Source organism: Rhodnius prolixus, unplaced genomic scaffold, assembly GCF_049639745.1.
Source record: "Rhodnius prolixus isolate KJV_2025 unplaced genomic scaffold, Rpr scaffold_8, whole genome shotgun sequence".
NCBI lineage: Eukaryota > Metazoa > Arthropoda > Insecta > Hemiptera > Reduviidae > Rhodnius > Rhodnius prolixus.
This window is the reverse complement of record NW_027411593.1, coordinates 39,016,798-39,035,917: the sequence shown is the minus strand read 5'-3', so window position 1 is coordinate 39,035,917 and position 19,120 is coordinate 39,016,798. Positions and strand designations below refer to the sequence as shown.

At 30.1% G+C, this 19,120-nt stretch overlaps 1 protein-coding gene across 6 annotated transcripts in view; it reads left to right on the top strand.

Moving 5' to 3' along the window:
- Positions 1 to 2,123: 2,123 nt before the first annotated feature.
- The window catches only part of Nak (Numb-associated kinase), a 29,835-nt gene continuing 12,838 nt past the window's right edge, over positions 2,124 to 19,120 (top strand). For 3 of the 6 annotated variants that reach the window (XM_074122815.1, XM_074122814.1, XM_074122813.1), the window contains exons 1-13: positions 2,124 to 2,847; positions 7,187 to 7,305; positions 7,410 to 7,543; positions 7,629 to 7,740; positions 8,773 to 8,976; positions 9,956 to 10,088; positions 10,161 to 10,264; positions 10,550 to 10,733; positions 11,975 to 12,083; positions 12,993 to 13,113; positions 13,199 to 13,355; positions 13,555 to 13,653; positions 14,617 to 14,667. In XM_074122815.1, the coding sequence (XP_073978916.1) occupies positions 2,721 to 2,847; positions 7,187 to 7,305; positions 7,410 to 7,543; positions 7,629 to 7,740; positions 8,773 to 8,976; positions 9,956 to 10,088; positions 10,161 to 10,264; positions 10,550 to 10,733; positions 11,975 to 12,083; positions 12,993 to 13,113; positions 13,199 to 13,355; positions 13,555 to 13,653; positions 14,617 to 14,667 (1,654 nt within the window). In that variant the 5' untranslated portion in view covers positions 2,124 to 2,720. Of the gene's footprint in view, positions 2,848 to 5,877; positions 6,010 to 7,186; positions 7,306 to 7,409; positions 7,544 to 7,628; positions 7,741 to 8,772; positions 8,977 to 9,955; positions 10,089 to 10,160; positions 10,265 to 10,549; positions 10,734 to 11,974; positions 12,084 to 12,992; positions 13,114 to 13,198; positions 13,356 to 13,554; positions 13,654 to 14,616; positions 14,668 to 19,120 lie in introns of those variants that run through there. The other 3 variants (XM_074122812.1, XM_074122817.1, XM_074122816.1) reach the window with 3 other exon arrangements.

Sequence of the window (19,120 nt, the reverse complement as noted above, 5' to 3'; positions counted from 1 at the left end):
GGTATATTTTCCTTCCCAAATTCAGTCATGCGACTCTTTGTAGCATTGATAAAATTTTCAGCAGAAGTATTGAAGCGGATAAAAAAAAGTTGTTTTAAGTTATATGTTTACAAATCATAAAAAAAGTATGTAAACAATACTGTGTACAACATCTCACGTAAGGTACTCATGAATAAATTTAATTATTATTTTTTTCATTTAATAGTATTTAAAATAATAATCTGAAAACGTAATCTTTATTTTGTAAATATTCTTGGATAATTTTTGAAAAAGGCAATATATCTCAATCTACTATCACATCACATGGTTTATCAGCTGTCAGTGACGTCAGACTCAGAACTCTGGAGGAGAAGTGTTTTAAAATGGCTGTTCAATAGTCAGTAGTGATGGGCAGAACGAGTCCGTCTTTGGACTCGTTGGATTTGAATCAGTTCCAGGGTTGGAATCGATTCCAACAACTCGTTCACCGATTCCGGTCTCTGTACTTACCCTATGCATTAGTAAAAATGTCACGCAATTCATTAAAAAATATCATTAAATGTTAGCTTTCCCAGTTAATAACAAAACTATATTTCTTTAACACACATTGAGTACTATCCCTAATTTCCAATTGCACTGATAAATATAAAATTAACAACGTAACACAAAAATTAACATAAAAATAGACTAGTCAATTATAAAAATTAAAGCAATGATGTTTAGTCATTATCTAGCTTGACCACTGGAAGACTGGAGTTAACGTGCTTCAAGAGGATCCAAGGTAGAGAAACGGAAATGGGTAGGAAATTATTCCCATAAAAAAAATTCTAACCCTTCAAGCAAAATGATAATTACTCATAAATAAAGAAATATTTATTTACTAGGACTTGTATATCAAGCTTTAAAAATATTATCTTATTATCTTACGAAAAGAAAAAGCTGTGTGCTTAATCTTTAACATAGCGCTGGACACTCTTATTCTTATCTTCATTGGGTAAGTTTAACCGTGTACATGACCGTGAGACAGTCAAAGTAACACTGAGCCAAAATTTAGTATTACCTAATTGGTTTACTTACTGCAGTATCCCTCCCACTCTATCACCAATTTCACAAACATTCATCGATTGGAAATAATTTTTAGTTAAATATTCGTTTTATTTGAATACAAAAAACATTATAACGCTTTCTTAAGATGATTTTAATTTTTAAAATTTGTTTTTGTCCATTACTCTTATATAATACGAAGAATTTCAAATAAAATATAATATACAAACACAATGATCTAGTATGCAGGTGGAGTCAGTCCTCGTTACCATAGCAATGGAACCGTTAAACAACTCCGGTTCCAGCTCCAGCAATTTCTATTGGCTAGATTCAGTGAACGAAAAAATGGAACGAGTCCGGTTTCAAAAGGATTTAAATCACTCCGGATTCGACTCCACCAACTCCAGTGGATTTAACCAATGAAAATGCTAGAGCTGGGCCGGAGTCGTTTAACGGTTCCGTTGTCATGGAAACTACGACTGACTCCACCTGCACACTAGATCATTCTGTGTTTGTATATTATATTTTATTTGAAATTCTTCGTATTTTATAAGAGTAACGGACAAAAACAAATTTTAAAAATTCAAATCATCTTAAGAAAGCGTTATAATGTTTTTTGTATTCCAATGAAACGAATATTTAACTAAAAAATATTTTCAATCGATGAATGTTTGTGAAATAGGTGATAGAGTGGGAGGGATACTACACTAAGTAAACCAGTTAGGTAATACTAAATTTTGGCCCAGTTTTACTTTGACCGTCTAGCTGACATGTACACGTTCAAGCTTACGCCAATGAAGATGAGAGTAAGAGTGTCCAGCGCTAAGTTTAAGATTAAGCACACAGCTTTTTCTTTTTGTAAAACAATAAGATAATATTTTAAAAGCTTGATATTCAATTCTTAGTTAATAAATATTATGAGTAATTATAATTTTGAAGGGTTAGAATTTTTATGGAATAATTTCCTACCCATTTCCGTTTCTCTACCTTGAATACTCTTGAAGTAAGTTAACTCCAGTCTTCTAGTGGTCAAGCTAGATAATGACAAAACTGCATTGCTTTAATTTATATTTGACTAGCCTATTTTTGTGTTAATATTTGTATTACGTTGTTAATTTTATATTTATCAGAGCAATTGGAAATTAGGGATAGTACTCAATGTGTGTTAAAGAAATATAGTTTTGTTATTAACTGGGAAAGCTAACATTTAATGATATAATAATATAATAAATTGCGTGACATTTGTTCTTATGTTTAATCGTTCCAAACCTTCTGCTGCCTCATTTTCATTTTTATTTGCCTAAATTTTTTGGGGCGGGGCGGAATCACTTTTTTTAAAAATAGGGATTTGAATCAACTCGTTCCACCATCGGACTCGTTCCAATGGAACGAGTCCGCTCAAATAGCCCATCACTAATAGTCAGTCTTAAAATGGATTAATAAGGAGTTGTGTGTGGTTATTGTATATTTAGTTGAATAATTATTATCTTTATTAATTTCATTTAATTTATAAATAATTTATATTGCATGCACAGTGAACAGTTATAACTTTATAGTTTCTAGTTTCGCAATTTATTCTACCAAATCAACTGTAAACTGTTGATTATTTATTGTTAAATTATGAATAGAAAAATGATGAGCTCCAAGAAATTGTAGTGTTTTCTTGAAAAAATAATCAGTGGGAATTACATTCAACGATGAAAAAATTATTTTCGAAAATAGAAACCAAGATTGAAAATACTGCTAAAGAAACTAACAATTATGTTGGAAAAGTATTTCTAGTCGGCAGAACTTCCGTCACTGTTGAAGAAGTGTTAGCTGAAGGTAATTTATTAAACTTGACATCAATACTGATTAACCGTAATATACGTAATTTAATATTAAAATTAATAATACTTTTGCCCTTCATTAGTTTATGGTAACCCACTTTGTATGCTACTTAACCCTGTTACTCGCTTATTTGGCCTTCTCATCAATAAAACATTTCTTTGTATGTTTATTGTCACTTAATTAGAGTTGTTTGCTACATAATTTTTTTCTTAAAATTTGTTCCTTCTTCAAATTTACTTCAATAGTAATACAAATGTAAATAAAAATTCTGTAGTCTCAAGTGTCTTGTAAAAAAGTTTGATAAAATATTTATAGGTGCATTTATTTGTTTCTAACTTGATAACAGTAATATTTTATGTTAGTCCTCGTATGATTGAACTGTTGAGTGCATTGGTCTGCCTGTTTACATTATGATAAGATATCCTGATTTAAGTGGGCACGCTTATGTGATTTATCATAATGGTTTTAATTTCTAATAAGTTTATTCTTAACTTAATTTTCTTCAACTTACGCTTTTGGTTTGGGTAGAATACTAAAATCGGTGACATTATTTTAAGATGTGTTTCTGTTTTTTAAAATTCTATTGTGACCGCCGTTGTGTCTAGTTTATTTTTTTTTCACATTTTGTATGATGTTTAGGATTATTTTTATCTGTTATCTTTTATCGATTTTCTGCAAAAATATTAAATACTTTCTACAAGTTATGAAACACGTGTTGATTATTTAGAGCTTTGAAGGCCATAAAGTTAGATAATTAGACTACAAAAATAGCATCTTAGTTTTGTATTTTAATAGTGGGTCAAACATGTAGGTGATAATGGGTTACGTCGAACTTGAAAAATTATCTGGAAGGCGTGAGATCTAATTGACACTTAGTTGATATTTTCATGGGTTTCTATTTGTTGGAAAAACGTTATAATAAATTATGAGTTTTCCTCCCATCCAAGACACCGAATTTGGTAGTGGACCGCCTGAATATGTATTAATTTCATTAGGGTTTTGATGTTATAATTACTTTACTTTGGTGGTAATACCAGTATTTATTTTTGGTTCTATAATTGTATTAAAGAATTTTCCTCCGCAGAATATTTCTTTTATTCTTTGATCTCACCACTCTTAGAACGGTATTTCTACACATTTTGCTGCCGAAGGTATCCACATCTTTTGCTTAATTATATTCGAAGCTATTATCGCATGAGGTCATTAGAACTCGGATTTTTCTTTAGGTGCACTCAGCCTCAGTCTTTGTTCTGTCCTTCAGACAACGCTGTTCATCATTAGACAATATAAGTTAGACATATCCAAAACACCAATCACTGAACTAATTCCTTCTCTCTTCATTCTTTAGATGGCCATCGTATTGTGAACCATGCATTACCGACCTATACCTTTTTATCTTAGAAATTACTTAATCTAGGTGGTAGAGAGAAAGTAATCGCTTGCAAATGTAGGTAGGCTGGGTTTTTTCTCAATCACCTTCAGCTCAGTTTCAGAGCTAGGATAAGCTGTCAAATGTGCCAGTTGCGTATCCTGGCCTTTCTTGACTTTGCTCTTGCATTTACTTTTTTGTACATGGTGCAACTCGATATTGCTGATAGTGCATGTGTTTCAATGGTTGCATTGTTCATTTCTTCTCTTGTGCAGTCATGTGAATTGTTTTTATAGTAAATACTAAATCTACATTTTTGCAATGACATTTCAAAACCAAAAGTGATAGACCAAAAATATGTTATGATCTAGTTCAAAATAAACCCTTTAGTTACTGTGTAATAATTTAAAACTTGTTACAGTCACCTGACTCAACTCGAAATTTTGGCCGTACATTTAATACTCATAAATATATCGTACGTAGTCTGAATAAACACACAGTTTCCTTCATTGGCTTGTTTTTCATCTATAATTGTATCCAAATTATTAAAAAAGTAGTGATTTCAGAGAAACACATTTAAAAAAAATTGGTTTTTTCTTACATTGCAAGAGAGATTGTTGTGACCGAAGATTTTGATAAGTTGAGTTTTCATCGTTTAAAGAACTGAGTAAAAAATATTATTCAGAGATTAATCAAAGAGAGCATTGGCAACAAGAAGTTGTCACAATTACAAAGCAATCAGGCAGGACTGTCATGGAGACAGTTTTCTCTTTACTTCCCTGTCATAGAGGCAGGTCCCCCACAATGCGAGAACTCTTTGAAAGACTTTACATCCTGTCTTGTCAAAAAGAGCGTGGCAATAGATAAAGTAGGCGTTGGTACTGGATCAGCGGTATCATTAGGTGGTGTCGTTATTTGCTCAAAGTAATTCCATAAGCTCCATGAAGTAGGAAGGGTATCTCTCGAATCTGTTGTCAGATTATCTCCTTCAAGTCCAATTGAATAAAATCGCTCAGTGCTGGAAGCCCAAAGATGTGCCATTAAATCACTCTTAATGCTTTACTGTACTTAAATGCTTCTGGTTACTCCAATTTCCCTTACGCCATAATAGATAAATAAAACAATGTGATTTTTAAAAAACTTTTTAATGCAATGGAATTTTTTGAGAATCAAACCATTAACCATATTAATTAGAAAAATTAACTGTGAAAATTAAACTTATTAAATTTTTATGTGAAATATTTTGGAAGACAGTTTTGAGAAAGGCTATGGATGTTTGAGATACTTTTAAAAAAATTTATGATAAATCTTAAATTTATTAACATATTTATTATGCAGTTGAAAATTGCATATATAGTTTATTTTTTATTTATTTAATTGAACATGTTTTAAAAAAAAAATATCGTTTACCAGCCAAAAGACTGAGAAACATAATAAAAAAGTGATAAAAACATTGAAATTAATCACTTTTTAATAGGAAAGTAAAAGATAACATAGAAAAGTATAAAAAGATGTGCAAAAGAGTTATATGAGTGTTACCGGTATTAATTTTCTCGTTAATTTACAAAATTCTCCTTTTAATGTTTTCAGTAATTGAATCCAACTAACAATACAGAAAATTAACGATAAATACTAACATAAAAATGTTAAACCTAATTTAAAGGAAGAAGTTTAGAAGAGTTTTCGCCTGTTAGAAAAGAAATGATTTTATAAGAGGTTTTACAAGAGGTCAAATAAGGAATGATGATCAATATCATCTCTTAGCCGTTAAAAGCAAACTAGATGATGTAAATCTATTATTTACTCTTATTATGTTCTTTGATTTTTCTTTCTAATGATGTTTATTCTTAGAAAGTCAGTAAACTGGAGAAGAAAATAATCTCCGTTTCTTCTTTGAAACCTTTCATTATAAGTATTCTGCTATATCTCAAAGAATTGATTAAAATAAAAAACTTTGTCACCCATCTAATTTGCTAATTTGTGACAGTCCTTGGATTTTTAAAATTTTGTTTTTTTCCCCCAAATTTTTGTTACTCTCAGTTTAGTTAGCTTCAATACATCGCAGTAAAATGTTTAAACAGTGATAAGTCGAACTCCAAGCATTGAATACGCAGTAATGAACTTGGAGTTAGTCCAAGCGTCCATTCCTTTTGATCGATTGAATGCAGTTTTTTCTTTTGACATATAAGATAATCATTCTTAATTGAATTAAATTACCTATTTTAGTTCGAAGACATTTACTACTCTCTATTTTTTGATTTTATAAGAAAAAGACAAGACAAAAGACACATTATTCAAAAAATATACATATGTACATCTTTTCTTCTGGAGTTTCAGCTACAGTATAACTTCCTAATTAGTTTAAAGTTATAATAGTATCAAAATCAGTATAAAATTACAATTTGATGCGGTAGTTATTGCCAGTTAGTTATTAACGCAACCACAAAAAAAGAATGTCGTTTAATTCAACACAAAGTTTGTTTGGATTATTGTTGATTTTTCCTTTTTTTTAAGATTGTCACGAAAAAAAAACCAATGGTGTTCAGTAATGCCCTGAATTTTGTTACAACTTTTCTTTTAATCATTATTTAGGAAATTGTTTTTGGCAGTTCTGGAAAAGAGGTGGAGTTGGGACTTAAGTTCATATCAATTTTATGTACGATTTTACGCAAGTTTAATGTTAGTTAATGTGACGAATATTACAACGAATTAAATATATTAATACGTATTAGATTTAAGGAAATAAGCCGATTTTACTTTTTTTTTAACCTGCCCAGTTAACGATTACTCAATGTTTCTAAAAGCTAATTATTTTTTGACCTTTAAGGGCTAATGTATTTTATTAAAAACTCAATTTTTAAAAATTGAGGTAGAAAAGATTCGAAGTCATTGGAGAGATGAGATGCTTTATTTTCTTCTTATTTATTTTTTCGCATTATCATTAGAGTTTTTTTTTTTTTACAGGTGGTTTTGCAATCGTTTTTCTAGTGAAAGGCACCAACGGCAAAAAATATGCACTCAAACGAATGTACGTTAATAACGACCATGACTTAAATATATGCAAGAGGGAAATCCAAATAGCTGTAAGTGAACACAGTTTATTTCGCTGTTTGTCTTCAATCTAATTAAGATGTTATAAGAATGAACATAGTTGACAGATATTTCTTTGTTTTTTTTTTATTTTTAGAGCAATTTGAGTGGACATAAAAATATAATAGGATATGTTGATTCTAGTATTACCCATACAGGAAATGGAGTGCATGAAGTATTATTGTTGATGCCTTATTGTAAAACCCAAGTCTTACAGCTGATGAACGCAAGGTTGTGTGATTCTTTATATCTTTAATAAATATTTATCATTAACGAAATGAAAGAAAATAATTGTAAAAGTTCTTAACTTTTGCAGACTACAATCTGGATTCACGGAACAAGAAGTGTTAACAATATTTTGTGATGTTTGCGAGGCAGTTTCTAGATTACATCATTGTCAGACACCAATTATACATAGAGATTTAAAGGTAATCGCTTAAATTAAAAACTAAAATACTCAACATTGAAAAATGGCACTTAGAAAATGCCTATTATTTCATTTAAATCAACAATAACTTTATTACTTTTCTATTTATGATTCATTGAATTAATTTAATCATGAATAAAACTTGACAGTTAACCGCATCGTAAACTACAAAAATTTTTATATCGGTTTATTATTTTGTTCTCATACAGTGAGAGCCAAAAGATAAGTTCTGGCTATTTTTTACCATCAGCTCACCAAAAGTCACGGTCTAACATTGGCTCATAATCTCATTAATTATTAGAGCAATAAAGAATGGTACCGTATTATTCATTGATGTGAGATGATAGTCTTAATTGTACAGCTCAAACCGATGTAGTAAAGTGTGGAGAGAGCCAAAGCAGAGATCTGATGCAGATCTGCAGATAGTAGGTCAGCAGCAGACCTTCCCCATGTCAAATGGTGGTTCAATATTTATTGGTTTGGGCTTTTAACATCCAAACTTTTATCAACCCAAAAAAATTATTCTTATAGGGTTCAAAATCGTGCCGATGACTGCAGAATGTTGTAGGTTAGGGTCCTCAAACCAAACTTGTGCACGAGTGTCTTTTTGAAAAAGATACTTTTTGACAAATACCTGGTTTGAATTGACCAGTTGCTTGTTTCTCGGACCTAAATCCTACTAACATTTCTAGGGGCATCTTCAACGTCATTTAGTCACCCATCTACATAGTATTAGAGCTCACATAAACGTAAAAGGTTGTAATCTACCTCAAGTTTACATCGCTTAGCTGGTCAGAAGTATGAAAAGTCTATGTGAAGCTAATTTAGGCATATGGTTCAAGCCAGAGTACAATAACACAAAAATTATTCAAGAAGTGACTAAAAAGTAATTTATTTTTTAAAATTACAAAACCTTATAAGTCTTGAGTTGAGTAGGACGTCATTACACAAGAGGAGAACCCATTTTGATTTAAAATAAAACAGTATTGTGATTTTTTTTCTTTTTTTATTGTGACGTTTTTATGATAAATAGGTAGAAAACATATTGGTCGGTGAAAATGGTCAATATGTCTTATGTGATTTTGGTTCGGCAACTGGCAAAGCATTATCGGCGGGCGTGCATGGGGCTTCAAATATTATAGAAGAAATAGAAAAGTATACAACACTTTCATATAGGGCTCCTGAAATGGTGGATGTTTATTCTGGAAAAACAATTACCACAAAATCTGATATCTGGGTAAGTGTAATTTCTAATTTATTTATATCTTAGATATTTTAAATAATTGTGAAAGCTATTTTTGTAGAAGTGACGTGAGTCAGTTTCATTGTGGCGGAGAGATCCGTAGTTTTCTCACTTCTGTTCCTGTGGTGATAATTTTCGTTTGCAAAGTGTTAAATGCACATATTTCAGTTTTTACTATCCACTCCGCCGACGGTCGTTTACCCTGGCAGTGGTCTTATTAATTTCATGTTCAGGGAAGTCTATTTTTGAGTTTTATTTTTCAATAAATAAAGACCATATAATAATAAAAAGAGTAAAGGAAGGAGATGGTAATGCTGTAATTTATCCCAAAGTTTGTGTTATGAAGATAAACTACATCCATTTTTTTGTGCAGTCTATAATCTACAAACTTGTATGTATCATACACACTCGCATCCTCCCCGTAGTCAGGAAAAGTGGGTCCATTGTAGATTCAGATTGTTTTAAAGGGCGGTTCCACCAAAAGAGGGAAGGAACACTGGCAATCCAAAATGCCCATTGTTCCCCTTGGGTCCTCAGGGATATTGATGTTATTCAACAGGATCCTTTCCCTTAGATGATTTGACAAAACAAGTGGCTTAATGTAATACATTAAATTAGGTGTTCATTACTGTAGTAACACTTTTAACTGGTGATACTGTCTAGAGATGTGATCCGTATTTGGGAATTCATTAGAAAACTTCATTTGCAAGTTGCAATAGGCAAGAAAATATCTCGAATGTTTGGCGCCTCCAACCTGAAACAGTAGTCTGGGCTGGGAGTCGAAATACTTCACTCTTCTTTGCTCTGGCGCTTTTGTTGGTGGCTTTATGTGAGCTTTTTGCTTCAGGCTTCACCATTGGCTCAGTATTTGCCTTTGTGTAACCGTTTCTCTTAAGGAAGTCCCAGTTAAATATTAGATTACATAAACTTACATTTAAAAATTATATTTCCATTATTTGTTTTTAATTTTCAGGCTCTAGGGTGCCTTTTGTACAAATTATGTTTCTTCACGCTTCCATTTGGTGAAAGTACTTTAGCCATTCAAAGTGGCCAGTTTACAATTCCAGAAAATTCCAAATATTCTACTTCCGTTCATAGTTTAATTCGTGGGTATTTTTATTTTTATTGGCTTAATTCAAAGTTATATAAATTTTTAATAAATGTAGATTGTTTTTCAGGATACATGCTTGAACCTGATGCTGATAAAAGGCCTGATATATATCAAGTGTCTTACGTGGCTTTTTCATTGCTTAGCAAAGATTGTCCTGTACAAAATTTACATGTGAGTGTTATTTTAGTTTTACTTTTAATTATATGAATGGCCGTGGCCTATTTGAAAATATCGATAGTCAGAGCATCAAGCCTTTATTAACACTTCGTTAACTCTGTTTTAACTAATTATCGCTATTATTTGCCACTGTCAAAAAAATATAATTAAAATTACGTTCTCTCACTTTTTTTTTAACTCTACAAGTTTGTAGGCTTAATTAGAACATATTGCTCTCTCTGTCTGCCTCTAAAAAGAAGAAAATTCTTAATAATGTCTTCTTTACCTTTTATTTATCAGAATTCTCCATCTGTAACCATTGAAGAATTAATTAGTGTGCAAGAAAATGAGGTGAAAAAAAGGAAAATTGTGACACCTAGTAAAGTGCATGCAGTTCCAGCAGTTGAACCGACGAGTATTACACCAAGACAACGGCCAAAACCCTCTGGGCAAAAACAACCTTCATCATTGTTTCCGCCATCAGGTACTTTATGTATTGGATTTATAATATTTACTGAAATGTAATTCGTTAAACTCGATTACAATACGTTCCTAGCCAAAGAAATTGGCTATATAACACTGCGATCTAAAACACTTTATCCATTAAGTATTCGATGTATAAAGGTTGTGGGCTAGAGTTTGTCTTTCGATACATTAAATCTAATTCATTGAATGTATAATCATCGCAGGAGAAAGAGGATAAATTTCTTTTTTGATCTTGCAACCTTTTTATTAACAATAATTACACTTACATTCCCAATAAGCAAACTTGCAGAATTAGTTATCGGTACATACGTTTCTACATAACTTAGGGTAGGGTTTGGTGATAATTCGGATTGCTGCTCTTCGTTTGTTTTTTGTTTTTTTATGTTTTTGTTTTGTTTTGTTTTGGTAGCTCTGCAGCTCTCTGTTCTTCCTTTTAACTCGAGAAAACTTTTCTTTAGATGTGGAGCCTCAGATGATAAGGTATAACCGTAAAGTATATATGAGGACTTATGTTATTTTGTGAGTGAGAGTTGGGGGCATCATTATTATTCAGATAATCGCAGAGAGCTAAAATCCTGAAGAAGTTTTTCCGATAGATTTTATTCTTTTCTGAATATGAAGCTAAGTAGATAAAATAGAATAAAATAAATCTTTATTATAACATAAATAAGTAAAAAAAAAAAAAATTAATATACGAAGTGTCAATGTTCAAATCATTGTAACCTTCTTAATAAGTGCTAGTAGAAAGGTTAAGATGTAGGATTAGAATGCAGGAAAAAAGGAAGGAAAAACCTGCAGGCAAAGTAGATGGTCCTTCTTCAGGGTACCGTATTACTCACCTTATCTTGAACATTCCTGAAGAAAATACTAGTTGAGCTCGCCTTGCATGGTAACTCAAAATGTGCATTGTTAATGTAGTTATAGCCGTTTCCCTTCAACATATTGTACAGTAAATTTGATAACTCATTTGCGTCAAGTGATTATTACCGTTTGTGAGTTAACGGTTTCCTGTACTAATGGAAAAACAATTACATGATATGACTATCAATCAAGGTCTCAGAATATTCTGACAATGCCTACCTAGTCTAGGCTACATAGTGGGGGGACGGGTTACCTTAATTAGATTTAAGATTATCCAAATTCAGCATTCTACGATCCTCGTACTTATCAAGTAAATAATTGAATATAGAGTATATGGTCTTATCAATATTTTTTTTTTTTTTTTTTTTTTTTTTTTAGGATTCCCAGATCCATTCAGAGAAGATACAAACAACGAACAGGACAATCCAACATCGAATGCTTCGCCTAAGCACAGAAGAAATGTTAGCGACACTTCAGCATTCAATAAGTTAGTACTGTTTTTAAAGAGAAATTTCTATTGGTAAAAAGTTTGATAATCTATTTATAGATTAAAATTGAACTCTCATATGACTTTCGCATGCTAAAGTATATGAAAATTTCTTAAACGTTAAAATTTGTAATAAAAGGGTAGCTGAGTTCAATACTGCACTTTACTAATAATGTTCATGGACGTGACGTCAAGCCTCCGCCACAATCATTATGAAGTCAATATTCCCAAAGAAAAGTTCCAAATCAACGTGATAGATAGAAAAATACGTTGTGTTTGTCTGTTCTAAGTTTATATGAAACCTTTTGATGACTATCTTAAAAATTATAGTAAGCCTTGTAAAATCTTTCTGGTCGCAGATGTACTCGCCGTTGACTGATCTTAAATCTATAAATTTTCGTATAACATTTAGTACTGTAGATTCACTGAAATGCATTTTAAAGCAGAGTTTAATCATAATATAATATCAGTTATATAATAATAATAATAATTATTTTTAATGGTACAGTTTTAAAGTGGTAACTCTAAACTCTACTTCTGACGGAAAATTCGTCAATATAAGTTAAATGAAGAATCGTTGAAACTACTAAAAATCAATTCATTAAAATGCCTTTTTTTTGGTGTTTTTCAAATTTGAGTGTTGTTTTGTCAACAGTCATAAAGTCTTAAATGAAAAAAGTTTACACCACCCAGGAGTAGAAATGTGTAGTAAGTACATGTTCCATGGAATCCAGAAATTATTTTTATAAAGGAGTCTTCGAAGTCATCAGAAAACGGATTCAGAAAAGTAGCTGATTCAGAATACCCCTCCCGAAATTTACATATTTCTTTAATATGTATAATTTGTATTTCATATTATATTTAATTATTTATTTGTAATTAAATTTAAAACTAATAAAATTGTTGCAGAGCGTTCGCCACAGAAACAAATCAGTTTCTAGCACCGTACGAAGCTTCAAAACCAAAATTTGATGACGCAGAACCTGCAAAACTAGCTGATTCTCAACAGCTGACTTCAACACTTTCTCAGGTTAACTTGCTTTTGCTTAAAATACTTGAGGATAGTATATTATATTGGGTGAATAGAGATTGTGTAACATATTGGAAATTTATAGCCAGAGGTTGCCAGTAGCGAAGATGTTAGGTGCCAGTCAGCAACAGTACCTCCAGCTCATTGGAATCCTTTCTATGAATCGGAACCTTTTTCAACTGTCACCGAAGATCAGATATTTGGAGCTGAATTTGATAAAATACAGCGCGGTTCTCAATCAAGTAAGTTCTTTACTTAAGATTTGTATTAAACCACGGTTATACTCAAATAAAATGACCATGCAACGTTATTGGTAATAAATACATCGTTTATTTACGGTTAAGTAAACATTTGTTTTACAAATCACTCTTCCAGTGTATATTAATTTAATTAGAATGCTTATAACTTGAAGGAAGTTTATCTAAAGCAATATATTTTCAGGTATAACAAACGTGAAAAGCCGAGAGAGTTTGGTAATGGCTTTCAACGATCTAACAACCACAGAAGATGATCCGTTCAGTGCCGCCCCGTTCAATCCAGGTATTTCTTTACATCATTAAAAGTACAATTCAGTAATTTACCAAAGTAGTTGCTAGTTTACTTTCTTTTAGTTGATTGAACTTGATGCAGCGTTGATTTTGTACATTAGTCACTTATTACTGACTAATTGACTTTTTTTTTTAGTATGTAACAATATTTAGTCATGTATTAACTTTACAATTTTAAAAAATATAAAATAAGTAAATTAAATATTGGAATTTCAAATTTGGAATGTTGAGCTCAGAGCTCTTAATTCAACTGTTATAAAGAAGCTGATTCTCGAACAAGCTCTTGAAAATTGACCGGTCTGGTCGAGCGTGTTTCACTCCACCATTAATATGTGCACGACTTAATATTTCATTAAAGTTAAACAGACAGGAAAAGAGCTACATTAAAGCAGTTCGATTTTATATTAATTTATAGTAGTTCATAAAAAATTTTACATTTTGAAATTAATCTGTATCTGTTCAATAAACCTTGGTATGACTGGTAATGCTTCAAAGTTAGTAAAAAATCATTAACATTACTAAATCTTTAACGCAAAACTAATTCTCTTCTTGTAAAAAAAGAATACACGGAGGCTAACTATAATGATCGCGCCAACTTCAGTTCTCAGATAGAGAATATATTTATTTATATAGATATATTAATATTTATCTGTTAATCATAACTTTGTTTTCCTAATTGTGCAGATATGTTTCAATACATGGTTCAAACTCCGGCAGACGGTAAAAATCATGCCGATTAAAGAATTTTGTTCTTTTCAAAAATAAATCTTGTACCTTGAATTTTTAATTTAAATAAAATTTATTACTACTACTGTTCAGTTAAGAGTCGAGTTAATCTTTATCGACTTTACATCGATAAACTCATAAATTGGTTTTAATTTGAGTTAAGTAAAACTAATCTGACTTAAATTCAAGTTCTATGAATGAATTAGACTGATCCGTAATTAATTTTCAGGATCAAGACAGAGTTTGAAAAACAAGATAACAAAACCTTCACCTGCTGCAGGTAATGATTAATCTATAACAAAATTAGAATTATATATTATATATTTTTTTATTAATTGAATATATCATTTCTGATTATTTTACGCTATTGGTACTAGCTATGAGATTTGTACTTATTGGTTAAACAAACCATAATTATATTGTTTTATTTTTATTTTTTAATAATAAAATGTGTGTAAACTTGGTTTCATGTTAGAAGATTGGTTTTCTGTTTTTGTTTCTATGTTAATCATGTTTTCTCGAATATAATTGTGTTTATTGCTGCATTAATCAAATTATAAACCATTTTTTTCAAGTTAGAAAATTATTTATATGAACTTCTATGAATTAAAAAAAAAAAAAAAATGTTAATAACGTATAAGTAATATTTGAAATAATAACACTAATCATAATTAAACTGCAACTAATGGAAAAGACAAAAATGCAAAATAATGGATCATTTCATTTAATTTTTTAAATTCTATTTCTTCTTTATTATAAGTGTATTAATGATTGACTATCCTTTTTTTTCTATTATCAGGATTTATTCCAAATTGATTTTGCCATATTTAATGTGAAACAGAAGTAATCGCTCGTTCTCCCCACTATGGAAAATTTTAACTAAATCGGATCCACATTAAACATACGTTATCCGTGATTATATCATATAATTGTACTTAACTGCGATGAACGTTATTACACAGTTTATAAATGCTAGTCTTTTTTGTGCTATCCCTTTAGACGGCTTAGTCCAAACTATATAGCTGTTTCTTTCTCCTGAAATCTCTGCACAAGGGCTTTTCGGTTGATCTCACCTTGTAGAGGATGCTTTCTGAAATTATCTCGCTTTATTTAAAATAATATCATCTCATTCTCGGTCTTCCATTCTTCATTTCACGGTATGTCCATCGTATCCTAATTTCGGGCCTCCTTCATTATGCGTATGACCCAGCCATCGCATCTGCTAGCCATAATGATAAAGTCTACCATATCCGTCTTCCGAGCGATTCTATTACTATTTGTTCTGGATCCTAAATCCATTTTGTCAGGTTTTTTTTTTTACCAAAGTAAATGATTGTGGACGCGAGTTTTGAAATAAAGTATGTTTTAAAAATGTTAAGTTATTGTAAAAATATTTTTGATTAATTTTAGGATCCATTTAATTTTGCCAAAATTTTAAGATTTTTTTAAGTTTTAGAATGAACATACAAAAATATGTATGCAAACATTAGCTTCATTTCTAATCAAATATTACTTTACCATTACCAAGAACTTTATGGCTTTGAGTAAATTTGCAATAAATTTGATTAGTTGATTATTAAAAAATTTACTATGTTTAATTAAATGATGCTTTTAAAATTTATCATTTAAAAAATTAAATTTTTCATAAGAATACAATAATAGTAGTCTTCCATATTCATTATTTTTGTATAAATTAGGAGGAAAAAAAACTTATCTGTACACTGATGATAATTTTTTGGGTATTTGAATTAGAGAAAACCAATTTGTACTATTTAAAATATTTGAGCTTTCAAATGTATTTCTTTTTATAAAATTGTATCAGTTAGAATTAGTGAATGTTGTGCAAGATTATATTTAAAGTTTTAGCTTTCACGACACCATTGTGCAGAAAGTTCTGAGCTTTTTTTTTTTAGATGGCAAAGAGAACGAGGCATTGAACTATGTTGCTATGGTGTATGTTAGATATGTGTAAAAACTGTAGCAGACTTGAAATGACGAAAGCACACTGTTTGTAAAACATTCGATTGTGGGCCTTGTGATATTTCACGATAAGTCTCTTAGATTAGAGAACTAACAACTAAAAATATCGATCGGCCAAAAATTTCATCACAAACCTAATAACGTTCAGCCATCTACTTCATGAATACTAGGAAGATATCATCATCACCAGTAATGACAGAAAAATGAGTTCTATAATTATTCTTATTTCAGAAGTCCTAAAATCAAGGTAATATTTAGTAAATATTGTCATTAATAGAGAAAATATTTTAAAAAAAGAATCGAAATTTGGAGAACGTAAAATACTATCTTAAATGAAAAGCTAAAGATAATTTGGTCATTATTTACCTCTTTGTTTGACATCTTTTATTTATGTGGGTTAGTTTATGTAAGTTAGTGAGATTAGTAATCAACGTAGACATTTATTTTCTTATTAACATACTTTTTTCTTTAATTTACTTTCAAAATTATTTAAATTATATTTTAATGCCAAATTCGACTAAGCGCTAATTCCGTAAGGAATAAATATTTAATTTCTAATTGTAAGATAGGTTTAATATTGAACTGTATTTTTTTTTTTTAAATATGAGAAATTTTTCCTGTATCTCTTACCTTCCAATAATTTTCTTCTTTTGTTGATTTAGTCTAGTCTAGACCCTTCTTGAGTTCGTGCTTATTGCATATATTGGCCACAACCAATTAAATAAAAGAGAATAAATCACATTTTGACGCTATAGAAAATGTGATGGCACGCTAATTCTAACTGATGTTGATTTACTATATCTTTATAATTATTTTTTATCACTTTTCATTTAAATAAACTATTTATTTGCCTATTCATTTTTTGAAGTTAACGCAAAGGCCTACTTAATAAGGAATGAAATTGCCAATCTTTGAATTATAATTAAAAAACAAAATTAATCTAAAAAAATTTAGCATATTCTGGTTGATTGAACCTCATATTTATATAGTAGATGATTGGCAAAAAACATAAAAATGAGCCATGGATTTCTTGTAGATAAATTTTGATTAGTAAATATATTATCGTGTGTCTTCTTGTAATCTGTGAGAAAAATAAAATAATTAAATAAACTTTAAAAAAACCCTCAAAATGTAATCAAATCATGGTTTTCCCTTTAAGAACTAATAAATAATTGTGTAATATTTCCCTCTGTTTTGAAAATCAAAATATTAAAATGACTTTTTGCTGTCAAAAGTAATATATATATATAAATTTATTAAGAAAAATAATTTACTAGCAAATGAAGAGGGAAAAGAATGAAATTTTGAGAAATATAAAATCAAATTAAATTAATATGGTTATGTTTTATTTAACATACAAAAATATTTCTCTACATTTTCGCAAAATATAAAGTTTAATCTAGGATGCTAATAAAGTAAAAAATAATTGTATTGCTCATGAAGACAGTTATTTTTATTTTTTTGAACTATTATTACTAGTCTCTATTTTTTTTTTAATTTATTTTTTGTTATTAAGTTTCTTGAGGCCTGATTTCTTATTTTAAAATAATTGTTTATTTTATTTGCCCAAAAAAATCAGTAATTTTTGTAATATTGCTGTTCATTTACCTTCCGTCTCTAGTCAGTTATGTTTAAAAAAATTGTGACGTTATGAAAAAAAAAGCCATGTTCTATAAAAGCTAGAAAAGTAATGATCATGATCTAATTTTTCTTCTTTTTTTTTCTTTAATCTTTCTTGTCCACGCACAATTTTGCGTTTAAAAGGTGCGTACTAGTTATGACGTAAAGGTGCTTCCTTTTTTTTAAATTAATTTAATTTTTAAAAATTCTTTTATGCATAGAAATTTCTTATAAAATAATTGTTCTTAACCTAAAAATGACCATACATCAAATCTAATCTAAAGATGTTATCATATGTTTTACATAAATATGTTTCACTTACCAACCCACATGTAGATATAGACATATGTTTGTGGTAAATTAGAGCACCTGTTTCTACGTTTAAGGCAGTGCATCTGTTTTGCTGATTTCTCTGTTTGTATAGTGTTCCTTTTTTGTACATTTTAAAGAGTCGTTTGGTGATATTATTTGCCGACCACTTTTTTTATGGAACTGCTCTTCGTGACCAAATGGTGCGGAAGTACTAAATCGTTGAAGAGATTTTTCCAGTTTTTTTGATTCTCTAGCAAACAGTTTTTAAGTATGCATTTCTTTAAGCTTGATTTACCGATTGCATACATGTAGATCTGCAACTTGTATTAGGGAGTTTTTCCTATGGAAGTTCATTTATTGATAATTTTAACAGGGAGTTTTCGTTTTCCTCCGAAGTACTACTTCAGAGAAAAGTTTCATCTCTCTTGGTAACATTTCTAAGGGTGACACGTGTGGATAAATTTCCAATTTAGAAAAATCTTCGTGATCAGAAGTGTGTATTTTATTATTATTATTTTTGTGTTCATTCAGTTGTCTGCGATTTATTCAAAAATTCAGTGCTGTCACTTAGTGTAGCTCTGAATGCCAAAACAAAACTAAAGAACTAAAGGTCTATCACTCTTTCTTAAAACATTTTTGCTGTGAGTGGATTTCGAAGGAATAGGTAGGTAGGTATTCGGGCTTATCTCTAAAATACCATTTCTGTTACTGTATGCTTTCTACCTTCCAAATATTGGTAGAATTTAAATATGTAGATAAATTGCCGTGTTCACAGAAATTAAGTCACTGTTTGTCCCAATTGGTGAAATTTGTAGTAAGAG